This window comes from Kluyveromyces lactis, assembly GCF_000002515.2.
Source record: "Kluyveromyces lactis strain NRRL Y-1140 chromosome F complete sequence".
NCBI lineage: Eukaryota > Fungi > Ascomycota > Saccharomycetes > Saccharomycetales > Saccharomycetaceae > Kluyveromyces > Kluyveromyces lactis.
The window spans coordinates 1,279,514-1,305,094 of NC_006042.1; the positions used below are offsets into that span (position 1 = coordinate 1,279,514).

At 40.0% G+C, this 25,581-nt stretch overlaps 13 protein-coding genes and 1 non-coding gene across 14 annotated transcripts; 8 read left to right on the forward strand and 6 right to left on the reverse strand.

Annotated features, from left to right (window-relative positions):
• Window positions 1-3: 3 nt before the first annotated feature.
• CTF13 (Ctf13p) lies at window positions 4-1,173 on the forward strand (the record flags this gene model as incomplete). The annotated part of the gene is made up of 1 exon (XM_455702.1): window positions 4-1,173. The coding sequence occupies one exon, from the start codon at window positions 4-6 to the stop codon at window positions 1,171-1,173; it is 1,170 nt and encodes a 389-aa protein (XP_455702.1).
• Window positions 1,174-1,802: 629 nt separating this feature from the next.
• On the reverse strand, window positions 1,803-3,734 carry HAP4 (transcription factor HAP4; the record flags this gene model as incomplete). The annotated part of the gene is made up of 1 exon (XM_455703.1): window positions 1,803-3,734. One exon carries the CDS (start codon window positions 3,732-3,734, stop codon window positions 1,803-1,805), a length of 1,932 nt encoding a protein of 643 aa, XP_455703.1.
• A 1,030-nt stretch (window positions 3,735-4,764) lies between these two features.
• PAM16 (import motor complex subunit PAM16) lies at window positions 4,765-5,184 on the forward strand (the record flags this gene model as incomplete). Its single annotated transcript, XM_455704.1, has 1 exon — window positions 4,765-5,184. The coding sequence occupies one exon, from the start codon at window positions 4,765-4,767 to the stop codon at window positions 5,182-5,184; it is 420 nt and encodes a 139-aa protein (XP_455704.1).
• A 1,453-nt stretch (window positions 5,185-6,637) lies between these two features.
• RQT4 (Rqt4p) lies at window positions 6,638-8,134 on the forward strand (the record flags this gene model as incomplete). The annotated part of the gene is made up of 1 exon (XM_455705.1): window positions 6,638-8,134. The coding sequence occupies one exon, from the start codon at window positions 6,638-6,640 to the stop codon at window positions 8,132-8,134; it is 1,497 nt and encodes a 498-aa protein (XP_455705.1).
• A 110-nt stretch (window positions 8,135-8,244) lies between these two features.
• On the reverse strand, window positions 8,245-9,984 carry GSM1 (Gsm1p; the record flags this gene model as incomplete). Its single annotated transcript, XM_455706.1, has 1 exon — window positions 8,245-9,984. The coding sequence occupies one exon, from the start codon at window positions 9,982-9,984 to the stop codon at window positions 8,245-8,247; it is 1,740 nt and encodes a 579-aa protein (XP_455706.1).
• Window positions 9,985-10,492: 508 nt separating this feature from the next.
• On the reverse strand, window positions 10,493-12,715 carry DBP7 (putative ATP-dependent RNA helicase; the record flags this gene model as incomplete). Its single annotated transcript, XM_455707.1, has 1 exon — window positions 10,493-12,715. One exon carries the CDS (start codon window positions 12,713-12,715, stop codon window positions 10,493-10,495), a length of 2,223 nt encoding a protein of 740 aa, XP_455707.1.
• A 647-nt stretch (window positions 12,716-13,362) lies between these two features.
• RPC37 (DNA-directed RNA polymerase III subunit C37) lies at window positions 13,363-14,121 on the forward strand (the record flags this gene model as incomplete). The annotated part of the gene is made up of 1 exon (XM_455708.1): window positions 13,363-14,121. One exon carries the CDS (start codon window positions 13,363-13,365, stop codon window positions 14,119-14,121), a length of 759 nt encoding a protein of 252 aa, XP_455708.1.
• A 60-nt stretch (window positions 14,122-14,181) lies between these two features.
• GCN3 (translation initiation factor eIF2B subunit alpha) lies at window positions 14,182-15,102 on the reverse strand (the record flags this gene model as incomplete). The annotated part of the gene is made up of 1 exon (XM_455709.2): window positions 14,182-15,102. One exon carries the CDS (start codon window positions 15,100-15,102, stop codon window positions 14,182-14,184), a length of 921 nt encoding a protein of 306 aa, XP_455709.2.
• Window positions 15,103-15,202: 100 nt separating this feature from the next.
• KLLA0_F13981g (uncharacterized protein) lies at window positions 15,203-15,436 on the reverse strand (the record flags this gene model as incomplete). Its single annotated transcript, XM_002999385.1, has 1 exon — window positions 15,203-15,436. One exon carries the CDS (start codon window positions 15,434-15,436, stop codon window positions 15,203-15,205), a length of 234 nt encoding a protein of 77 aa, XP_002999431.1.
• Window positions 15,437-15,615: 179 nt separating this feature from the next.
• Window positions 15,616-18,018, forward strand: MEF2 (mitochondrial elongation factor MEF2; the record flags this gene model as incomplete). Its single annotated transcript, XM_455710.1, has 1 exon — window positions 15,616-18,018. The coding sequence occupies one exon, from the start codon at window positions 15,616-15,618 to the stop codon at window positions 18,016-18,018; it is 2,403 nt and encodes an 800-aa protein (XP_455710.1).
• A 221-nt stretch (window positions 18,019-18,239) lies between these two features.
• Window positions 18,240-18,329, forward strand: KLLA0_F14014r. Its single transcript is given in 2 exon segments — window positions 18,240-18,277; window positions 18,293-18,329. It is a non-coding gene; the product is annotated as a tRNA-Arg (tRNA).
• Window positions 18,330-18,564: 235 nt separating this feature from the next.
• Window positions 18,565-20,562, reverse strand: GSH1 (glutamate--cysteine ligase; the record flags this gene model as incomplete). The annotated part of the gene is made up of 1 exon (XM_455711.1): window positions 18,565-20,562. One exon carries the CDS (start codon window positions 20,560-20,562, stop codon window positions 18,565-18,567), a length of 1,998 nt encoding a protein of 665 aa, XP_455711.1.
• An 800-nt stretch (window positions 20,563-21,362) lies between these two features.
• On the forward strand, window positions 21,363-22,907 carry LSB6 (1-phosphatidylinositol 4-kinase LSB6; the record flags this gene model as incomplete). Its single annotated transcript, XM_455712.1, has 1 exon — window positions 21,363-22,907. One exon carries the CDS (start codon window positions 21,363-21,365, stop codon window positions 22,905-22,907), a length of 1,545 nt encoding a protein of 514 aa, XP_455712.1.
• Window positions 22,908-23,229: 322 nt separating this feature from the next.
• CHS6 (Chs6p) lies at window positions 23,230-25,380 on the forward strand (the record flags this gene model as incomplete). Its single annotated transcript, XM_455713.1, has 1 exon — window positions 23,230-25,380. One exon carries the CDS (start codon window positions 23,230-23,232, stop codon window positions 25,378-25,380), a length of 2,151 nt encoding a protein of 716 aa, XP_455713.1.
• Window positions 25,381-25,581: the final 201 nt, after the last annotated feature.

A 25,581-nucleotide genomic window follows, 5' to 3' on the forward strand; every position in this document is an offset into this window, starting at 1 on the left:
GGAATGTTTGATACCAAGCTGTTCCTCAGTTTACCAATCGATATACGGTATACTGTTTACTTCTTTTTGGGCGACGTTGTGCAAAATGTAAGACCACCTGCTAAATCAGATATCTTTAACGATGAGCTTATTGCCTATCCTAATATAAGGGAGTTCAATCAATCTCTGGTGGATAAGTACTCTAAACATATTGGTGTATATGACTATATACCAAATTTCATTCCCAATTGGTGCCGAGACTTCGATTTGCTTCGACATGACATAATACTTACTGATCGACTGCGGGTTTGTTTACAATATGAGGAACAATGGTTTAGTGTCCAATGGATCGTAGTGTCAGGTGAGCTTGAAATAGGAATATTCACTACAGATGAGCAGTTTCTACAGGTGAGTTATACCATTAACGAGTATTGCCATCTTTTGAGTATTGCACAACAAGATTTGAGGTTAGGAATTAACGTCAGTGATATCAATGATGTCAATGAATTATGCAAAGAGATACAACACCGCTGGCTATTTGATACAGTTTCATATATTAGTTTCATCAATTGCTGGGATTTAGATCATGAGAACGTCGTTTCTATCATTCCATGCATGGAGTCGTTCAATAACTTGCACATGCTTCGCATTGAATCGAAGAACATGTTTAATAACCTGATTAATACTCAAGGAGTTCGAGAGAACCCTGGTAAGACAATAGTATACAATGTCCGACAAAATATATTCGAATTAGAGCTGTATACGTTGAGGGATTTGGGGTACAAATCTGTTGTTGATTTACAAAAATGGGAACAACTTCAATGTCTTTCCTTATCAGGTTGCGAATTCATAGACCTCAATAACCTTATTTTACCACAACATTGCAAGATGTTGATATTAAAAGAAGTGAAGTATATCATATGGTGGGACCTGTCTCATCTGTTGAAACGAATCAGGCCTCAATGGATTATAAATGGTCAGGTGAAAAAACCCACGAAGAAAGAAGAAGAAGAGGAATCAGAATGGTATAACCTTTATTTAGAAGTGGTACAAACATACCAACCTCTGAATTTCATAGAACTGCACAACGCCAAGCGAGTTAAAGGAAATCTAATATTACCTGCTCGTTTAGTAACCGAATCTAGAATAAAGATTTCTAATGGGACTAAGGTAGATTCTGTTTTACTGATATAAGAGAATTGTGTCCAATGTGTACGATAAATATGTCAATTCATTAGCGCGAGAGAAACAGAGAACAAATGTACATATAGACTTATAAATAAGAGCAATATAATGAATATAGATAGGGAGAGTAATTTCGTGTCATTCATTTCATCAAACGAGATTGGAGGACCGTGAATACTAATAATAATAATAATAATAATAATAATAAAAAAAATCGGTGGGTAATAAAGGTAAATTATTGTGTCGTTAAAACATTATTGTCATTGGAATCGTTGGAAGGGGTCATTAAAAGGGGGTGCTTGACGTACTCATTATTCGAGAATAATAACGGTGTTAAATGAAGGAAAAACATGGTTAGCGGGGATAACATAATTGACAAATCGTCAAAGAAAGGATGGGAAACAATAAGGCTGACTACAACTTGGAATTGAAAATGTAAGGGTGGAATGAAAGTAAGCACATGTTGCGGCAAAAGATAACAGCAACAGATTAGAATGGAATATGACAAAATTAACACGATATCCGAAATGTTACTAAATTTCAGCCTTTGGTCAACAAAGCTCACGTATATGCTTTTTTGTAGAACACTAGAAACAAAAGCAGAGTTTAGCGATTGTAATATGCAGAATAAGAAAGTGTTAGTCCGAGAAAAAGATACCCATCTTGAGAAGGTCCATATCTTGTTCAGTGTTTTCAGGACCTAACAACTTTGAATCCTTGTCGTCTTGTTCTTCCATTAATTCTTCTAGTGTTGGTGCTACAAACGGTGTATCATTAACATGTTCACTTAAAGGATCGTCTGGATCTATGCTATTCAAATTTAAGTTCATAAAAGAATTTTCGTCATCTTCGCTGAGTTTCAACAGCAATGACGAGGGCAACGAATCATCGAGATCGATTGGCAAATCGCCAAGTTTCGAACCAGGGTTCTTAGTCAGAGCATGTTTTTGTAAGAAGTAAAGCATACTAGCATCTTGCTCCGCGTTATAAGCCTTTGAATTCGCTAACGTATCTGTCATTGGGTCTTCTTCTTTAATGCAATCCAATTCATCCTGATGGGTAGAGTGGTGATCTACCTTAAGCTTTTGTATAGATTTCAAAGGTTCTTGAGAATGTGAAGTCGAAAGTTTGTATTTGGAATAGAACTCCATTTGCTCATAACCATCCAAGAATTTCATAGCTTCAATAGTATCAGAGAACTGAGAATTTGGTAAGCTCTTATTTGATGTGTGGCTACTACTTGGACTTGATCCTGTATTCGTCAAGGTAGATGAATTGGAAAGAAGTTGATTGCTCACGGTACGATTTAAGTCGGTAGAGAATAAAGAACTTGGGGTAGATGATGATAGTAACAGATCGTCTTCATCTGTCAAACTTGCACGAGAACTCAAAGAAGAGGTCTGAACCATCCTTGAAGAGGAAAGATTTTTGATGAAGTCTCTATTTGGTTCATCATCTTCATCGAATTTCAAAAAGATTTCAGTATCGTCTGCAGGTTCTGGTTTCACTTCGATTTGTAACATATCAGCATCATTGTCAATGATAGATCTTTTACGAGGCAATCTCTCAGTATGTTCTTGCTTCACATGTACTGGCTCATGGTACGATTTATTTGTCATTGGTTTTGGAAGAATCTTCTGTTGCATTGGAACACTGCTGTTGACACTTGGTACTATGGTATGTGGAGATTTAGAATTTGATTCTTCTGGTACGATAGGGAACTGACGTTTCAATTCCTGTAAGTTACCCACTAGATCGGTAAGCTCCTTCTTAAGCTTATTGTTTTCCATCTTAAGGATCTTGATCTCTTTCTTCAAAGCAGTTTTGGAACCTGGTTTTTTCTTTGGCTCCACGGGTTGTGCAGATTGAATATGATCTAAAGTAACATCCAGCTGTTCCATTTTCACCTGTGGCTTAACTTTTGCGCTTTCCATTTTAGCTGATGGCTTTAAGGTCGGAATTGGCATGACTTGTTTCTTGCAAGCAGCTGGTGCAATTTTGGCACGGATGGGCTTAGGCTGGGTATGAGTGATCGATGTTGTCTGTTCAACTTGTATTGCTTTTGACTTGGCGTTTGTAGATTTACAGTTAGTCAACGGGATAGTTGATGATGATGATGATGATGAGGAGCTTGCGGTTGGCACTCCTGTACGGACTGCAGTCGTTGTAGATGACGCTACTGTACCTTGATCAGAAGAAGAGCAACTTTTACCAGAATCAATAACAGTGGCAGCCAAGTGTTTTTTCGATCCCGGTCTCAAATTCTCAACTTCTTTCACTGATTCCACAGGTTCTTGTTTAATCTTGGCATTAGTACTTGAAGCAGAAGCAGGCGTAGTGGACTCTACAGCCATACCCTTGACATTTGCCAGTTGCTGCTTTATCGATAAAGAAGGACTGGGTTTTCTACCCGGTTTAGGCCTCGGTGGAAGAACCCAGTGCCTAGACGTTCGAATCGTGATCCCAGTGGGTTTCTCATGTTTCTTCGGCTGTAAATTAGGAGCAATTGTAATCTGCTGATGAGGCCCAGTGTGTCCGTGAAGGGGCTCCAATGAAACTGGCCTGGACATTAGTTAATTCTTACTCTGTGTCTGAAGTGCTTTTATTATAGAATTCTCTCCGGACCAGCGAAAACAATATTAACTGGTTCGGAACCGGAGCCGTAACCAGAGTTGCGAAGTATGCGTTTGAAAGTAGGATACAAAAACCTTACGGCGAGATGCAACCTAAATTAGTTTGAACCACCTGCGATACGATTGAATCACGCTTGTTGAGTCCTTGTGTGTCTGTTAGAACCTGTTTTAGTTTCGGAGAAGTCGTTTGTTTCGGTAGAATTAACTACTCAACTTTTCAATTTAAACCGAAATTGAGAGAGAGAGAGAGAGGGGGAACAATGGTAAAAATGAGGGCATGATACATCAAGACGAGCCATCATGAATTTATATATCTCAGGCCATAAGATAGTATGGCCTGAGTACTAAGAGGTATCTCAAGTTTGAAATGGGGATTGGGTGTTGAGTTGCTAATAATTGATCACGTGACCATGACCCCAGATACAAAGCCACGCTCCCAAACTGGATCCCCCCCCTCCTCCCCGTTACAGTACTACGCTAGTACTAGCATGCTGAATTCACATCCCCAATCAATGCAACAGCAGCGTAGCTGCTGTTGCTGGGATCACCTATCGTTTAATTTCTTGATACCTGCGTCGTTTCCGATGCCACATTCTACAATGTGGAATGAGAAGCTAAAACCTCATAAAAATACCCTATAAAAAGCCTGAATGAGCGAATGCAATTACAAACTCCATCTGTAGTCATTGTAGACTAGCTAAATCATTCTAATGAGGCATAGCTGTCAACCAGATATATAGTTATTTGACGGTGTCACAGCAAATATGTGGGGCTGGTCTTGACATCCCCGGGTAACCCCTTCTGTTTTCGAAAAGTCATCGAAAAGTTGAGAACAGAAAGAACTGGAACTAATAACAGCATTAAACACTAAACTACTCATCGGATTAACTTCTAAGCTTTGTCTAAGAACGCCGTTCCAGTTCGAGTAAACTGCGCATATCCAAGAAATACAACAAGACTATAGGATATGGCACACAGAGCGTTTATACAGGTGATTTTCACCGGGGCACAGGTGTTTGGACGTGCGTTTGCGGAATCTTACAGACAAGCAGCAGCTCAAACAGCTAAACAAACGGCAAATGCTTCTAGAGGCCGTGGTGCTAGCGCAGAATACGGAGGTATCACTTTAGATGAGAGTTCTAAGATTTTGAACATTGAGAATGAACAGGATATGAATTTGGATAAAATCAACGAAAGATTCAAGTATTTGTTCGAGATCAACGATAAAGAGAAAGGTGGATCATTCTACTTGCAGAGTAAGATTTACAGGGCAGCAGAGCGTTTGAAGTACGAGCTTGCTGAAAAGGAAAAGGCTGCCAATCCAGAACTGAATCAAGAACAAGCGAAGTCGAGTTCCACGACGGAGTCACCGGAGTTGAAAAAATAGCGTAAGGTCATTCTCTCTGGCCTAGTATAAGTTTTGTAAATAGTTCAAATAAACCGAAATACACGCATCGCATGCTCATCGTATCATGTTCAGCACAATATCATCAGTGGTTGATGAAGCTGATTTATGTCTACAACTAATTAATACAAAAATTCTCTAGAAGATGGGAAAACTGTTCCATCATGAAGAAGGGCACAACGGAGAGTGAAAATCCAAACTCTCAGGCAGCCATTACGCAAAGCCCTCTGGATCACATGCAACACCTGGAAGAACAACTAGAGCGAGCTGTTAAACCGCTTCTAATCATCACTTTCCAGACCTCTTCATAATGGTTAAAAGAAAGAAGTGATGCAAAAAACCGGGAAAAGGAAGAGACTTCCCCTCCCAACTCAATGCGCTTCCAACTTTATTGATCTAAGAAACCGGAAACGAAATGGAAACTGTGGCCAGCTTGTTTGGGGCTAGTCAGGATCCATTCAGCTATGGGTTAAAAAATGGTAACAGTCACTCTTCTCCAGTATTAACTAAAGCCGTTCCTAGATCTCCGAAGAAACCTAGGAAAAACTTCTTGAGAAAAGAGATAACCGAAACCGTAGGTTTCTATGGTGTATATGTGTATTAATATTATCTTGAGATAGTACTAACCACTACTGATGATTGGTTTATTAAGAACAAACATCAAAAAGATTTTCCAATCTTTGAACTGTAAGAGTGTTTGAAAGAGGTTCAAAGTGTTGAAAAATTTGCCACTTTTATACTATTGATCGGAAAGATTACCCGGACATACGTCTCTACTATTATAATTGATTTAGGGTTTTACCAGGTAAGATATCGTTGACCAGACAAGCATGTTGCAGATATTTGGGGCCCTTCATGGTGTATATTGCCTAGTCGAGAATCAGTTTATATGAAATGTAAATCTGTTCATCCAAGTGGGATCTTTTGAGTCGAACTTATAAGCAATATACTGCTCATCTTGCCCATGCAGCTCGTCCTACTCACTGCACTGCTTAATAAGTGTCAATATCCAGGAACTTCGGTTACTTAGAGTAGTACCCAGCTTCTGGGCTGTGGCACCAGCAGTAACTATACCGTTTAGATTTATATATAGTTATAGAAAGGTTCGGGTATTAATGTCTGTCAGTCCAAGATAATGTGACGTTAACAACCATTTGACAGTAAAGCTTCCGAAGCTGCTACTTTCGATCCAAGTTCTCGAGTCTATGATTCTTCATGAGATCACCTGGACAGCCACCCAATTGTTACAATAGACCTCTTGTTGGCTGATCGGTTCCACCTTTTCTTTCATAACTTGAGAACTCTCATCTTTTAAAGTGAAAAAGTCTAATATTGAGAGATGAGCCTTAGCAACTGAGAAAGTAACTACTCGTATCCAAACAACACAGTAAAAGGATATACATAGCACTGGAATAATATTGCCAAAACAGTCACAATGACGAAAGAGGATGCTATTGAGTATGCTATAAAGGAATTGCCCAACATTTTGCCACTAGATACAGAACAGATCAAAGATCTATGTGAACAGACGATAAAAGAAGGCAACAACCCTGAACAGATAGCCCAATCCTTTTTTGATCTTTTAGGGCAAGACGACTCATCGGTACATTTCATATTTGAGTTCAATGAGAGGCTCATGGAATTGCCCCGTAAAACGGCTGTCAAGAAACCAATAGTGAACGAAACAACCAATACTAAAAAAGTGATATCTCCATTGATTAATACTGTGAAAACCAATGATTCCAGGGCCGAGTTCGCCAACAAGTCTATTCAAGCAACGAAACCGATATTGAATAGAGAATTAAAAAAGGTACCGACTGCCAAGGCTGTGAAAAAGGATTCGGGGAAAGAGAGTAAAGAAGTCAGATTAGATTCATTGAAGGATATCGATGATGTGTTAAAGATGTTGGAGATGAGGTCAGTCTCTGGGGATTCCGGTCAATATAAATGCAATTGCCAGGGAACAAGGCACCCAATATTCGATCCTGCACCAAACTGTCTGTCATGTGGCAAAATAATATGTGTCAAAGAAGGTTTGCATATGAACAATTGCAGCTTTTGCGGAGCTGAATTAATCCCAGCTAAGGAACGCGAACAAATCTTAGAATTGCTACGGTTAGAGAGAGAACAAATAGAGCTTCAGAAAGTTGAAGAGAACAAGCCCAAGCCGAAGCAAACCAAGAAATATAAGATTAAATCTGGTGCAGGCACAAATTTATGGCAAGAACAAGAGAAAATGCTACAAAGAGTGGAGAAAGATCGGGAACAAGAGAGAGAGATTAAACGACAACAAATATTGAATGGGGAGTCAAAGGAAGAAGAGGAGGATGAACAACTTATTGAAGCACGAAATCGACTCGACAAGCTACTTCATTTCCAGGATACCAGTGCTGAAAGAACCAAGATCATTGACAATGCTAGTGATTTCGCTATGAATGAAGATGTCATGTGGGGTTCTGCTTACGAAAGAGCATTACAACTAAAGAAACAGCAAAGAAATTTACGAAAATGGGAAAAGATTGAGAATGAACGCAATGGAAGGCGTGAAAAGGTCGTCTTGGACTTGACGATCGGTAAGGATGGTAAAGTTGTTATGACAGAAGCAGTTAGAAAGAGCAGCAAAAAAACGAATGCAACTAGTGATGATGAAATAGATGATATTAGCGATGAAGAAGATCTCCAAGACTTGGAAGATATCAAGAATTTGAAGTTAGAGATAAATCAACAAAAACAGAAGGAGAGTTCCAAGTTAACAAACAATGTTTGGGATTATAACAAGGCGCAGTCGGAGTTTAAGAAACCTGTATACATAGCAAACGCTGAGGAAGAAAAAGAATCTGCTCCTAAAAAGGTATCAAATGAAGTTCATCGTGTCCAAGTAGGTATTGATGATAGACCATCACTTCAAGATAGCATTTTGGCAATTTTGTGAAATTTGTCTGCCCGGACCGCCGATGTTTCCATAATCAATAAATAAATGTGTTGGAAAATTTATATATAGTTACATATCGAGCAAGCGTTACGGTTGGAACAATTCGACTATCATTCAATATCGAAAATTGGTAAGAACTGGCCCATTATTAACATTGGAATATTAAATGCATCTCTTTTAACTGTCCAAATACATGCACACCGTAGATAGCATCCATTCTTTAACAAAAGGTTACATTCGCTAAAAATAGCCTGACCATCAGAAGTTCCGGTCGATGAATTGAAGGGCCCACTTTGAGTTGAACCAAATGCCAAATACTCATGGAATATATCATAGTAATCTACTATGCTTTCATTGTCCATGAATTCCATGATAAACTTTCGTTTGTTTAAAATCTCCTTTTTGTTGAACCCGGTAAGGGATATAAATTCATTAGAAGCAAAGCATATCTCCCCTGACCTTCTCCATATACACATTGGGGTACAATTTACAAGTTTGGCCATGCTTTCATACTCTAACAATGCCCTTTGGAGAATAATTTCTTGTAATTTTAAATCTTGAGCAATTAAACTATTAGTTAGTGTAACGAATATTGGTGCATAATGTGTTTTAATAGAGTGGGCTATATTTTGCAATTGCTCGGGGCCATCCCTCTGAGATTTACCCGAGGAAGGTTTATCTGAATTAATGAATCTCCATCTCAAAAATCTTAACAGTTCCAGATAAGCTGACTTATAATTATGCGGTTGAATTAAAGCTTGATGTTTGTACAAGTCCTCAGGTGTCTTAACCAGTAATCTAAACCTGTATGGACTCAAATTCTCCACAGTTTCACCACCTTGAGATTCCGGTGACGTATCATTTGCAGAATGCCTTTTAGATTCACTTGCCATTTGATCTAACGATATGTGCGGCCTGGAATGCGTCCTTTTCAACCCATTGCTTGTGAGATTTAGCAGTTCCTGAGTATTGATAGGTCTTTGAGATTCAGTGATAGGATCCATTTTCATCATGTTACTTGGAGACCACGCTATATTGGAATTCAAGTATGTCTTTGAGTTATTTCGGGAAAGGTTTGGTGTCGATAGCATATCATTGAGCTTTGTATATTCTTCCGTAGTCCATACACTCCCGAACTCCCCAGTGCTACTGTTGCTGCTCGTATGATCTGAATTCAGCTTCTCTGGGATTGGCAGCAGCTGCTGTGCTGGTTGTTGCGGCCCCTGCTGAGGTGCTCGCTCAGAAAGTGGTTTATTCTTAAATTCCTCCAAGGGAGTCTTATCAGCCAGAGAGGGTAAATTGGCTGCACTATTCTGATTACTTGGCAACAAGGCATCCGAGATAATGGGCTCTGCAGTTGGGTTGAATAACTGAGTGAGACTGGGAATCTTCGGCAACTCTGGCGACATAACTTTCTTCTGTTTCCCAAACATATCAGATGGAGAATTTATAACGGGCATTTGTAACGGTAAAGAATCCATAGCTAGCTTGGAGATCCTCGTCTTCTTTGTCGAAACTCCAGTTTGCTTGGCCTTTATTATTTTACTCGAATTTTGTCTATTGCTAACGGCAGTTGCAGTATTAATAACGGGGATCAGTTGTTGATTAATAGTATTAGATATCTCTGACTTTGTCGACGCCGAAACCTCACGTTCCTTCTTAACTTTCCGCGGTCCGCGTTTCCTGGGCTTACGCTCCTTATCCCTACATGTGTCACCAATCCCACGCTTCGAGCAGTTTTGGCAGGGTCTACCAAGATCACATTGTAAATGCTTCTCATGGCAAAACACACAAGCTGTCGGTATCGGTTTTCGATTCAGTTTCTCTTGAGCTGTAAGTTTCTTCGTCATTACAAAATATACCAACCATAAAATACAACTTAGTTCTTATAATAAATAGTTCCGGTCGAGGAATAATACCTTGTTGAATACCCTGGTCTCTTCCAAAATTAGAAAAGCGATCGAAAACAGCGATATCTGAAAGGCTGAATAACTCAGTATTAGAGTCTTGAGTAGCGAATGTCTCAGCCAGGTGATATGTACCGTTTCCGGTATATAAGAAGTTAATTTGGATAATTCAAACGAAGTTCTTAAATCTTGTTTGTCATTTTCTTTATATCTGGGGAAAACATTCAAAAAGTGTTGATGATTTATTTTGAATCAGCAAAGGGTTCAAGACGAACTGGAGTAAATCGCGACCTTTAAAAACTCTCGCTTAGTATACTAGCATTTAAAAGCTGTACTAAGGGGGTAAAAGATTGGCTTTTAGTGTCTATCAAATGTTTATGTAGTGCAAATGTTAGAAATACATGAGTTTTGAATAAAGTATATGTAGAAGTTGGCTGGAGTGAGTTTACATTTATGCAAAGTTGAATTCGTCGTTAGATTGTCTCATGGCCATCTTGGCCATACGTAGCATTTTAGACTTCGAGTCCTCTTTTGGTTTCTTTTGGGAAGCTGCAGCAGCAGCTCCGGCTTTACCTTGCTGGAGACCCATCGATTTAGGTCTTTCTCTTAGGGCAAATGATTTGGCCAAATGACCAAGATGTAGACATTTAAGGTTGAAAAACTTCTTTTCGATGGAAAGATGGGTAGCATACGCTCTGATGTGGGACATGTACCCCTTGACAGCCAATTCCTTGAAGTGAGAATCTTCGATTACTCTCCTTTCAACGTTTAAGTGCCAAGTAGTAGCGTTGTTGTCCCAAGCTTGTGCTTCATGTTTGTCCCAATCTTCCTTCTTTTTATCGGTTCTTCGGACGTTGAGCCCCTCGAATGCAGGCCTCAAAACTTGCTCGTCGTATGTGAGTAATTTCCAACCTTTTGGATGGTACGGTTTGATGTAGTCCATGTATCCTTCTTCTTCACCAGGTAAGAGGAATAGTAGAGATTCACCTTCGCAACCAGCACGAGCAGTACGCCCGATTCTGTGTAAATGGTCTTCTACTGCAAACGGTGGATCCATTTCTATAACAGTACTCACATGGGGTAAATCAAGACCTCTGGATGCAACATCGGTACAAAATAAGATCAGATGCTTACCCTTGGTGGCATCGTTATTCGTGGCGAAGTGTTTTAAGGTTGCGGTTCTTGTTTGTTGCGATAAGGACCCATGCAACTTGTAACATATGACGTTTGGATCGTCCGTGTCGTTGAAACATGGAAGTATGCTGTTCCCCTTTGTGAGAAGCCTTGCGGTATCTCCAACGAGACCTCTATGATTCCCATCATGCGATGAAAACACTTCGTAGTGGAAATCTACACTATCAGAACAAGATAAAAACACAATGGTTCTTGTTACGTCTGATTTTGATCCTTCTTTATAATGCTTTTGAGTTATAGTTGTCAAAGATCCCGCTAGAGTAACTAGCCTTAGCTTTGGTGGCACTATGACAATCTTTTGAAGTAATTGATCTGGTACTGTAGTAGTTTCCGTTTGTTTTTGACCACTGCTAATCAATTTGTAGTTTTGAAGCGTTACATTGCCAAGTTTTGTCACGTTACCTTTCACAGTAGCACTACACAAGACGTGTAAAATTCTCTTTGGCAACTTGGGGAATTGATGAGTATCTATATCGATACCATGAATGATATTGAGGATTTCCTTCAAAGTCTCTTCAAACCCCAATTCCATCAACTTATCACCTTCATCCAAAACAACATATCTTAAACTTGGAGCCAATTGTTCTTTAATGACTTTTGTGTTCTGTAAATGATCCAATACTCTACCTGGAGTACCAATGATAAAGTTAGCACCTTTTCTCAATCTCGCCTTTTCCGATTTCTTTCTTTCACCACCAATAAGGAGACATGGCACAAGGAAATGACAACATTGAGCAAGCTCAGAAGTCACTTGATAAATTTGGTTGGCCAATTCTCTTGTTGGTGTAACTACAAGTGCAAAACATCCAGATTGTCTTGTGATATTTTGACCCAACGATAGTATGCTTTGGAAAATTGGTAATAAAAACGCCAATGTCTTACCAGAACCAGTTTGTGCATGAATAAACAAGTCGTTTTGTGCTTGTAAGAATGGTGGGATAACCAACTTCTGAATCTTAGTTGGCTTAGAAATCTTCATCTTGACGTTTAAGTGTGAAACCATCGTGTCAGTGATACCGAACGAATCGAAGGTGTCACCAACCAATGGTGCATTGGAATAAGTCACTTCGGCTTTTTCATCATGAGCATTACTATTGGTAACTGTGTCAATATTTCTACTGGACGTGAACAAAGAGGAAACGATTTGCGAGTTTAGCTGTAATGGTTGCGTTACCCTAGCTGGTTGTTCTACATTAGAACTGTTATCAAATCTTGATCTCTTAGGTTCTACAGGTGCCTGTGCCGAAGTTGAATTCGAAGAGGAGGCTTCCAATTCTTCAAAAGTTGGTGCTCCATCAGATTCTAATGGTCTCTTTTCACCCCTGACCCTCGGTTTACGACCTTCCATCATCATTTTGGCCTTTCTCCTGTCCTTCCATTTACCACCGGTAATTTTACCTCTACTGACTGTTTCACTAGCATCACTAACGTCAGTTGTAAAATTTAACAGCATTCCATCATCGTCATCATTGAAACTCATCTTTACCTACTTGATGATCGTTGATATGGGCTGCTGAGCGACGTACAGAGACTTTCACTTCATCTAATGTCAGCTCATCGCACAGTTAAGTCCTACTTCCATATTAAAATTTTCTATGCTTGATGTCAAGAAAAAGCAATACAAAGGTAAATACTCACAGAATTGGATAAAATACAGTTAGATTGGCGACTATCAGGATCGTTTGAACTGGACATTTGACACTGTAGTGGTTCGTGCTATGTACAGGTCATGTTATGTGCTGAAATTGATATCTCTTTGGTTTCATTACTGATTCAATTCTACAAACCTTGTCTGAAGTTTAATGTTAAAGCATATTATATACACGTAGAAAGGCAGATGGACAGAGACAAAAGTCGCTTATGACAAATATTAATAAGGTGGTGATGAAATACTCGCCCAGCCGGTATGGAACCAGTTGGAAGGTGATAAACCATCCTTTTACAGACGCTTCTCTCTTCTTGTTTCAATGATCACAAGACACGGCTCATCGCATCGATTGAAATTTTGACATTTCGGATGAGAAGGCTCACTCATTAGTACAACTAATGAGTGTTGAACCACTTGTACAACCAACTATTGTCCTGTTTCTATCCAGGTATCTGTAAGAGGGTGTCAGTGGTCTCAAAATGTCTAATGGTTTGTTTGTTACCGATGAGGACGGTGATACTGAGATGAATGGGAACGGTAAACTCGATAAGAAGCTCCAATCATCAGAGATTCTTAAAGAAGACGATCCAGTAGTGAATGAAATACCCATTAATTTAACGGTTGGACCTTGTCCATTGCATGTGTTACAGTTTCCTAACAAACCTAAAAGACTGGCGAAGAATATGGATGAACATCCTCCAATTGCTGGTGTACGCTATAAGGATGAATCAAGCGTTTGGGAGATAGATATCCCATTGAATACACAGGTCTTCTTCGACAAAGAAAAAGCTGCTGAGTCTTGGAACAATGTCGACGTTCAAACTTTGAAAGGTGTGGCTGTAAGCAACGACATGTTGCAATACGCAGGCGTTATGAAACAAGGACAGCTATATTTAATACCAGTAGAGAAAGTTGCCCAAATGAGACCATACTTCCGTTACATCGATTCGCATCAACAGGTTAAGAAGGACGAGGATGCCAAGGCGAAACCTGCGAATCCAACTGCCAAGAAAAACCAGGTAATAACAATGTCAGTGAAGAGTAGCAGCGAAGCGAATCAAAATAGACTAGGAGGTGCATTGCTAGCTCATAAGGTAGCAGACGAAGAGGAATTCAAACCTTTGGAATGGAAGGACGATACTTTCGAATCGTTTGTAGAAGAAGTTACAAGTGAAAAAAGTACTGTACCATTAAAACCAATGGACAACGACGCTGTGTATCTATCAAAACTATTTTAATTAATTATCGTATTTAGTAAGTATAAATATATATTAAACCGAGAAGGGATCAAATTCTCCTTAATCATACCACATCTTAATCAACTCCTCAGAAACAGCACTAGGTGTCAACCCTCCAAGATCAGTGATCAAAGCTGTGATGTATTCTTGACTTGTAAAGTCGACAGAAGGCCCACTCAATGGTTCTTCATCGTCTTCTATACCGTTTTTGCTAAAATCTAATGGATCTCTTTCCATTGGAATATCATCTGACGAAAGAGGGAACATACGTACGAACTTATGCGACTCACTAACCACATAGAATGGTTTCCTTGCATTCTTCGCCAAGACACCGATAGAATACGTTCCTACTAGATTGATAATACCTCCAGATTCAGCAACACCTTCGGCTCCCACAAAGATCTTGTTTACCTTATGGATGATCGTACCAACAGCATTATCTACAATCATTGTCACTGGGATACCCTTCTTTTTAAGTAAATGATACAGTTGCAACCCTTGGCCAGACGGTCTGGATTCAGTGACGATACATCTAAATCTGATTAACTTCTCTGCTGCATGACTTAGTAAAGAGAAAACAGCTCTGGAAAATCCATGCACTAATATGATATCATCATCGGATATGAAATCAATCCCAATCTCAGCAATTCTATCTCTTGATTGTTTAGCTCTACTGACAAATAAATGCCCGTTTTCAATCAAATGCTGTTGACAATTTTCCCAATCACCGTACAAATGTGTGTTCTTCAAGACAAATCTCATAAATATATCACAACCTGCACGTAACGAAATTGAGTTTGGAATAGATGTAGTCAACTCTTCGATAGCTAGCTTTGTCGATTTGATCATCTCTGCAGATGTTTTGGGATTCTTAACTTTCAACATGGTAACTAATGCCTCGATGGCAGCGATAGGCATAGTCATTTCACTGTCTTCTTCCAAAAACTTCAAATAAGTTTGGGTGATATTAAACTCTTGCATCGTCATTTCGTTTGGTATTTCTCTATTGATCCTGTTTCCTTGCACTGGTATGTATTTAATGTGTCACTGACAGTACCCAAATGGCCACTAACTACCTAGTTTAATTGTCTTTGAACCTCACTTGAACCATTTTGGCTGGTTGGATGAGATGGTTCCATGCTTTCAATAGTGAAAAGTTAAATCCGTAAGTCATGATTTTTGAAATGGGTGATGAGTCTGAAATGTTGTTATTAAACACCGCACAGTGTGCCACTTGGCTCATCATTGGAGGTACTAGTTGAATCCTTACAATTACTACATTCTCGAAATGTCTACTTGTTAATCCTGGAGCCATTGGCTGATATTTAACTACTCTTTATGTAATGTATTATTCGAGTGCTATTAAACTGAATTTATTGAAGACAATTTCTAACAGTACCGTAAACCTTCGAGACAACCATCAGAAAGACTAGTATAACCAGTGAAGGTTCGATTTCATACCAGATACCCTTACCAAGCTCTGCAAAGTAGCCAATGCAACATACAATGTCGTTTAGGATATTTCTTCGAAGGTATGCCACTAAGCATGATCTGAGTAAAGTCAGAAACATTGGCATCATCGCGCACATCGATGCTGGTAAGACGACAACCACCGAACGAATGTTGTATTACAGTGGGAAGATCAATAGAATAGGTGATGTAGATCAAGGTGATACTATTACAGACTATCTACCGCAGGAAAGATCGAGAGGAATAACGATTCAAAGTGCCGCTATATCGTTCAATTGGAAGAAAGATTATAAGATCAATCTTATCGACACACCTGGCCATGCTGATTTCACATTCGAAGTTATCAGGTCTTTGAAAGTTCTAGATAGCTGTGTCACCATCTTGGATTCTGTAGCAGGGGTGGAGGCTCAGACTGAAAAGGTTTGGAAGCAGTCAAGTGGCTTACCCAAGATCTGTTTCTTAAACAAGATGGATCGAGTCGGTGCTGGGTTTAGCAGGACAGTGAAAGAACTTGTCGTCAAAATGAATACCAGAGCATTACTTATAAATACCCCAATATTTCAAGTAGATCCTGTGACGAATGAGTCAAAGTTCAGTGGTGTGTTGGATTTAATATATGGGAAACAGTTAATCTGGGACACCAATGATCCAGACAAGATAAATGTCACTGATGTCGATGAAAATCATGACTGTTATGAATATTTGGTTAGAGGAAGAGAAGCATTGGTGGAAACTCTTGGTGAGACTGATGAATCTATTGTGGAACATTTTTTCAATGATGCTGATGGAGAGTACCTAAATGTTTCACCAGAAGTGTTGAATGCATCTATCAGGAAAGCCACGATCTCTTTAAGTGCAACGCCAGTTCTTTGTGGTGCATCTTTTAGAAATATCGGTGTGCAGCCTTTGCTCGATGCCATTGCAAACTACCTTCCATCTCCTTCAGAAGCAAGACCTCCAGAATTGAACCACAAGAACGTGCCAATCACGCAAAACCCTTTAACTGGATTGGTATTGAACAAAAACCCAAACCTGTGTGTCGCTTTGGCCTTTAAAGTCATTACAGACGCAATTAGAGGTACCATGATCTTTATCAGAGTGTATTCAGGAGTTTTACGTTCTAACCATACTGTCTACAACACCACAACTGGGACCAAATTCAAGATTGGTAAACTAGTTAGGATGCATGCTAACGTTCCCGAAGAAGTCAACGAACTATATCCAGGTGATATTGGTGTTCTTACAGGAAGCAATGTTTCGGAACATATCAGAACTGGCGACACTATTGTTACTCATGTAACCAAGAAAGATGGGTTACGTTCTTTTGATAAGAACGTAGAGCTCACATTGAAGATAAACCCAATAGAGATCCCTCCACCAGTATTTAATGCTGCCATTGAACCAAAAACATTGGGTAACAAAAAGCCAATGGAACAAGCTTTGTCACAATTGACTAGAGAAGACCCCTCCCTTGTGGTAACACATGATGAGGAGACTGGACAAACTTTGTTGAGCGGTATGGGGGAGTTACACTTGGATATTGCGAGAGATAGACTATTGAACGAATTAAATGCACAAGTTGATGTTGAAAGAGTTATTGTCTCCTACAAAGAAACATTAAATCATTCTACCCAAGAAAAAACGTTGGAAACCGATGATGGATACAAGATTACCGCTGTAATCGAGCCATTGGACGAAGAGATGAAAGCTAAAGCGAAGAAGGACGAAGAATGGTTCTCGTTAGCGAATGATAATAATTTCATGATCATGGAAAAGCACACCAAGTATGACCCGGATAAAAACTGGCCTTTCCAAGTGCCTTATGTTGCTGTCGTGAATGCGTTATTACCAAGTTCTCTAGTTGCATTACAAAGAGGAGGTAAGATCGGTGGGTTCCCATTGAGCTCTTGTGTCATTCGCATTAAAAATGACTGGGATCTTCCAATTGATGCGCCATCGATTTCACCATTGTTGACTTTAAGCAGACAGCTATTTACTCAGATACTCTTAGGAGAAGATCAATCTAACTACTCTGTTTTAGAACCAGTCATGAATGTCGATGTCACTGTTCAACAGCAAGACATGGGACCTGTTATTCAAGATCTGTCTAGTGCAAGAAAAGCAAATATCTTGTCTATTGAAGATGAGAATACTAATACTGTCAGCGAGTCTAACATAAGGTTCCAACACATTGCAGACAAGATGTGGCTGCCTGAGGATCCTACTTTAGAATTCGCTAAACTTGGTAAAGAAGGACAGGCACCCAAGATGGTGAAAGCCCAAGCACCTTTGAAAGAAATGGTTGCATACAACAATAAAATCAGAAGTATCACACAAGGTAGAGGCTCATTCAATATGTATTACCATGGAATGCAGCCCGTTACTCATGACAGACTACAATCAGTTTTGGCAGATTACCATCAGTAAATGCCGCTTCTTATTATAAATATGTGGATATAACTCTTGTATATAGAATAAGATATATCAACACTATCATTATTTACTATAGGATGCAGTTTAGAATTATGTTCGGAGTCAGGCATCATATACAAACTTGACTCACTTACATCTCTAAAACTTACACTGGAAATTGGCAGCATAAGGTCCAGAATATGGTCAACATCGAGAGTGAATATGGCAAGTTCTTATTCCTCGTGGCCCAATGGTCACGGCGTCTGGCTACGATGTTAGCTACTTCTGAAACCAGAAGATTCCAGGTTCGAGTCCTGGCGGGGAAGAACTTTTTTTGCTACTTTCCATAAGAACTACTTTTGAAAGAATGTAAGCTGCGATGAACAGACAACATGACCGCGGTATTCCTGGTTCCTCCGTAACAGCTAGCCCATACTGTTCGAGATCGATAACCCCTTGTTTCATTTCCTTTCTCGGTCTTTTTTTTTTTCCTTTGATATTCGGTTTGGTATTGTATTCAGAGGAAGAAACTGTGTAAATTGTAATTATAAGATCTATGGGCTATAGTATACTGTTCTGAGTTAAATACATTGCAAGTTCTTCACCCAAGAAGGCGCTCAATTCATTCTTTGAGTCGTCATAGTGAGTGATTCTATAAGACAAATGCAAAACGTCATAATTAATTCTTTGAGAGACCGATGATGTTTGGTCGTACTCAGGGTGGTTCAAAATGTAGGTACGGATAAAGTTTGCAAAGGAGGGCAGCTTACCAGAAGCTCTGTCACTGATTAGTTTTAAGTAGTGGTACAATCTGACCAATTCTGCATTCCCTGTATTGTCTTTCAATTCTGTCCAAGATTTCACGATCAGACCTTTACGTGCTAGAATTGGATTGATCAAAATGGCAAAGATACCATTATGGTGGTTATGGAAAATTTCGTCGATACTTAGCAGTTCTGTCTTACCTTGAAGGTCAGAGAAGTCGGATTTCCAATAGAACTTCTCCTTCAAAGTAGCGTCACGATGATGAGCAGTTTCCATGTTTTTCCAAATTTCAGACATGTACATGTAAGCATTAATCTTATCGTCGAAGGTAAGAATAGATTCTACCAACAAATAAATGAGATTGGAATATGCAGCATTTTCGAAATCTGTCAATTGAACTTCCATGGGTCTGAATTCGACCCTCCAACCAGGAGCTCCTTTATTATCTGGGGTCGCACTTTGTGAAGGGACCTTAAACCGGACCGATTGCCAATTAGTACTTTGGATATTTTCGAAATGGTCAGTTTCTGTTTCGTTATCCTGGTCAATCCTTTCTTCGAAGATGACCAGTGGATCTCTGATGAAAAGATGGGCGAAATGGCGAGCCAAGTCTTTATCAAGTTTGAACTTTTCGTTATCTACCAATCTCTTGAATACTTTCTCATTGATAGGAACCTCAGTGTCGTTGAACTTGGAGTCATAGAACTCGTTACCACCGAGGTACAAATCCACTACACTATACCTTGATTTATTGATCCGTGCCGTTGAAGCATAATCTTCAGTTGCGATACCACCATACCCGTTATTATACTTGGGTAGCAATGGCTCCACTGATCTTTCATATGGAGTACGATCATCAACTGCACCTACGATAACGTTCCAACGCACGTCTTGATCTGCAAGGAACCCCTTGAATACTGGAGAGGCAGCAGTTGCGGCCAAGAAAATTGGCGCAAAATTCAACAAAGTATCGTACAAATAACGTGCCTTATTGATATTAGGAGCCTGGAAAGTCAATTGCAAACAGGAACACCCCATTCCGAACCCCATTGAATCCATATAGATATATCCTGGTTTAGAAGCTTTGGCAGATTCCAAATCCTCTGGAACAAACCAATCTCTTTCGTGAATCGACGGATCAGTTTCCGGTGTACGCACATCCTTGTATACAGGAACGTTGATACAAACTTTCTCACCACGTCTAGTCCTAATATTGGCTGTCAACGTGGGGAACCTAGCGTGCCTATTGATAATCTCATCGGGTAAAAACAGCGACCTACTAGCCGAATTTTTATGATCCCATGGGTTCTTCAAATTCGTAAAATTGTCACGACCCATGCGTGGGAAAACAGCCAACGACAACGGAGTCACCAAGTTCACGTCGTTAAATTTCTTCAATTTCTGTTCTGCCACGGCCCTGCGCATCTGCATGTTCCTCTCAACCTCTGCACCCTCGAAGTCCTTATATGGCTTCGCAGGTGTCGCCTCCAACATAAACCGACCGTACTCGGGATGGAAATGAACGTTCAACTCGTCACACTCGGCCTGGTATTCCGTATTCAACTGAACCAAAACCTCATCATGTTTCACACTAAGAACAACGTTCTCATTAGCCTCATCGAACTCACAAATCATATACTCGACTTCATCTCCCCAGTACAATTCATCGCCGTCTCTAGACTCAGCACTTTCAAAAGAATTCAACAACTGTTCAATCCCATTCACACGCACATGCTCATTGTACTTGCGTGAGTCTAGCCATGACATGGGCGTCCCAGATGACAACAACCCCATTTCTCTTTCTCTTTGAATAAGCCTCCCTTAAATGCAGCGACCAAAACCACCGCTAAGACAGTACCAAACGGCGCCAAAACCACTACCACAAAAAACCTGAGATTGACCTGCCCCAAATACAACAAAGAACCCACTCGAATTCCTGACTGGTTCACCTTCTATCCTCAAAAGAAAACTCGTTCGATAACAATGTTGCCAAGTTCTAATTTCCGATTTTGTCTATGTTATATATCAGCTCGAACTTTTTCAAAATTTTTCAGTAGAAGCCTGCCACAGTTTGATGAAAAGACGAATGCAAGCCATATACCTACTTCTAGTAAACGGGTTGATGTCAGATATGACCTGGATAACCCCTCTGTATCTATAACTGTATCTGTGTTTGTATCTCTACGTTTCCGTCCGGTTTGGAATCTACTTCTGTATATGGTATCTGCGGCCACCAGGTGTGTTGGCTGAAGAAATGTAGGGTTGCATCCACGCTGACTAATATGTAGATATATATTGTGGAATTTGTAAAGGCAAGTGAAAGTTATAGTATAGTTCGGCTTGCGGTTTTAGGTGTCAATTGGGTGCGGAAACGCTGCTTTACGGTCGCATGATAAGGTATCTGGTATCAGGTACCGGCTATCAGATTAGTTTAGACGATTTCTGTAATGACTCTAACTGATTAGAAAATCGGATTGGAAAAAAGTTAGGAATAAAGAGCGTACTTCATTGCAGCAATGCAATGGCTGGTTAGTTTGTGTGTTTGATATCCATCAGGATATCAAGGCTCAAGGTAGTGCAGCAATCCTGGGATTATGCTGCAACCTGTCGTGTCGAGTAATACTTATGAATGGTTGAAATATCAGGATGAACCGCATTACGATGCAAGGACAGAGTACTCATTGAATACCATAGACTCGATAGGCAGATGGAGCACGCGATTTTGGAACGATGCTTTAAGTCAGGTGTCTCATCTGGATCCGGATAAGGCTCGTCAGTCACAAATTAAGATTGAGTATTCGGTTTTCCAACCGTCGATTAAATCAGGACCCGTACCCAAGAGTACTGATAGTAGGAACGAATTCGATGCCGTGGTGGAAGATTGCGTGCACGCAATAGAGTTTGCTCATTTCGATTTGCAACGGATAGAGGCTGGTTCCTCTGGTTCGTATTTCGTATTTGGTACCGATGCTAACTTGATCAAAGGTGTGTTTAAGCCAAAGGATGAGGAACCTTACGGTCCGTTTTCTCCGAAATGGACGAAATGGTTACACAGAACTTTCTTTCCCTGTTTCTTTGGAAGGTCATGTTTGATTCCAAACTTGGGTTATGTTTGTGAAGCTGCGGCTAGTTTGTTAGATCGAAAGTTACAAGTTGGACTTGTACCTCATACGGAGATTATCTCGCTTAGTTCGACGAGTTTTTACGATTATAGAAAGAATTGGTTTTGCGGGTTCAGACCAAGAGTACAGACGAAGTTGGGATCGTTCCAGCTTTTCGTGCATGGGTTCATTTCTGCAGATTCATTCTTGAACAAGTACCCCTTGCCCACGATGTACAGAGACCATGTGATCGATCGCAGCGGTCAAGAGTTTCATTGGAACCCGAATACGCTGAAACAGTTTAGATTGCAATTGGAACGGCTCATCATTTTGGATTACATTATGCGGAACACCGATCGCGGGTTAGATAACTGGATGGTGAAAATTACTAGAGAGTCAGATGACACCGAATGGCAGGTCAAACTTGCTGCAATCGATAACGGGTTGGCATTCCCCTGGAAACATCCTGATGAATGGAGGTCTTTCCCCTACGGCTGGTTATTCTTGCCTGTCTCGATTTTAAACATGCCCTTTTCCAACGAAACTAGAGAGCATTTCCTACCAAGGTTGTTGAATACCAATTGGTGGGAGGAATCGTTCCATGAGTTCACTCATCTTTTCGAAACCGATTCCGAGTTTAAATCCAGTTTGTGGAGGAAACAATGGAGTGTATTAAAAGGTCAGGCATTCAATGTTGTGGAAACATTGAAGGATCCCAGATGCGGACCACTAGAACTCGTGAAACGAACACCTTCTCTTGTGATTGATGGTTTCGTTGAGTACACTTTCTACCCTATCCAGGAAACGTCGTTAACTTTATCATTGACTGAATCTTTACCAAAGAGCTCCTCACCAATGATTGTTGGTAGCATTCCTGATAGATTTGAAGACACTCTGCACCACCATCCACACCCCAACTACTCTGAGAATCAGAACCAGAACGAGAACCAGAATCACGAGCACCCAGAAAGGAAGACCGTCATTATAGAAAGATTAGAAATATGTAATTCCAAACCACCGTTGTTCACATGGTGGTGATAGCCAATACACACCCTAATATACACATATCAATTACATAAGGGCAGACCATCTACGGCAACAGATACGGCCGTCTGTAACCCGTCTCATCCCATCTCACTATCCATCGTTTTCACTGGTTGCCAGATCTGCTCGGCACCTTTGGTATAGTAACTAGAAAAATAAATACTTTAAACAGGGTTTTCAATCGGATAAGACACTTAATAAACGATAGTTAAAGAGAAGAAATGTCTAGAGACAGCAAGGGCCCTTTGAGGTACGTCTTTCCAGTTGAAAGTTAGTCAATCGTTTTATTTAAAGTCAATAAAGTAGGCTGAGAAAGATGAGTTTGCTTTGGGGTAGTAAGAAGAAACCGGGTTCAAGGCCCGGATCGGTAGTTTTGACTGATCAAAATGGAAGTGCTATCTTCGATGAATTACCAGGCAGTAAGAAACAAATTGATGATAATCCACGAATCATGGAGACTCAATTTGGTGAAAGTTTAGGCCTACGTACCAATTCCTTGCGTAAAATTTTGGCTAACGAGACCGCTGGCCTTGGGTTTCCTGACTTAGTCCACGTTGCACATTACGATAAATCGCGGAAGGATGAAGTTGGAGAGTATCATTACATTACTGGTATCGATTGTTCATCTGAGGCTATGCCGATTGGATACTTAAGTACTCTAAGGCTGAGACAAAATTGGGCTAGTGAGACAATTTCTACGTTTTGCTGTTATAACTTGTTCTCCAAAGTTGATCTAAGAATCAAATTTGAGACGGAAAAATCTTTCCAGGTTAGTGCAATTGATTGTTCTACTGGGAATCTACATGTCCCCATGACAGAAACTCTGTGGAAGGAGACGTTCCTTAGTGGGATAATCCGCGCATTGATTTTCAACAAAGATAGAGAATGGAAATTACCAGGTATGGTTGAATTACCAATAGGAATCGATAACGGTATTGCATCAGCTCAATCCATTATCAAATCGTTCTGTGAGTTTATTCCAAGGTATAAGGAAACAGGGTTAGATCTAAGCCGAAACCCAACTGTTTCTCCCTTGCATAACTACCTTGTTGAATCGTTGTTATCCTTTCTTGCTGTGACTCCAAGGTTGCACCATTACTGTATCTCAATCTTAGAAGAATTGACTGAATCTGATGCCAAGAATGGTGTCTTGTACCAGATGGTGAAATGTAAGGTTGCATTCCATTCCAACAATTCAGATCTCTTGACAGCGTCATCGATTAATTCATTGTTGAACAGTTATTTCAAAAATGTAAACAAACTGAAGAAATCGCAATTGATCATGCTAACAGACTTATTAAATCTACAAATCGAATTCTTGATGAAGAAAGAGGATTATGAACTCGCTTTACCCGTAGCTCTTTATGCTACACAATTGGTGCCAGATAGTTTCCAGTCCTGGTACTATCTAGCCGATTGTTACATCCATAAGAAGGAATACGATTCTGCCTTGTTGGCGATAAACTCGATCCCCAAGTTGATGATCTTGGATCCAAGTAAAGATGCCTACTGGTCCATTGGCTTGGATAAACTGTATTACAAGAAACCTCAAGGTCAAGGTGCAGAAAGTACATTGAATTCGCACGAATACAACTATGCGCTAACGAAGCTAAGACCTGTCAAAGAACGTGACATGAACGACATCACTTTTGGTAAGATAATAATGCCAGCAAATAGCTATGGATGCATTAGAAATATTTACGACACGGCATGTGCTCAAATCGGACCAGTATACGGTCCCAGATCCACCAATTTGATAGACTTCGTTTCCAACGAAGAGATCGGAGCAGTCGCATACACTGCACTACTAGAAAGAAACTCTTTGAAGAACAAGATCCCATGGTATATGGGCCAAATGTATCGCCTCTTGATGAAAATTGTGAACTTCCTGGGATGGAATGGACTACTGGAATTAAGATCGTCAATTTTCGTCATGGAATCTGAACACGTCGATTACCAAAACAAGACCAACCCATTGTTAAGACAAAAGAGAATGTGTGAGAAATGGCTAGACACTCTGTTCATGGAAGTGTACCAGGATCTAAAAGTCTCATTGAACTCTCCAGCGCTCAAGGATTCCAAGAGCAGTGGCTTAGAATGGGAACTCTTAGGATTACTACTTGTGAAAACCGCAAACTGGAATGAAGCCGTAGCATGTCTCAGAACTAGTATCATGGCGCGCTTTGACATCATTGCTGCAGACACACTACTCGACCTGTACCTCTTTGGGCCTGAGAACTTCCCGTTGACTACTGACGAAGTGCTATCGATCTTACTGGGAAACTGTTCATACCATTCCAGATTTTACGACACTTGCCAGTGGCTTAACCTACAAGTCCTATACAAACTAAACGAAGAACTGGGTACAGAAACACTAAGAAACAGAATATACGCACACCCGCTGGCAGAACGCGGTATAGTTACTCTGATAGACAAGGCGCTCGATTGGATCCAGCAGTTTGCATAATTGAATGACTGACTGTATCGTATATATATATATATATATATATATATATACTTCATATCATGTATGTAAATAAATGTATCAAATAAAGATCAAAGTACAGAATAACAGATAAATAAATAGGAATTAATAGGAGGAATACGACATATAATGGGTAGAGCACTTCTGTTACCAGTAAGAATGCTCTCACCGAACATGAGAATG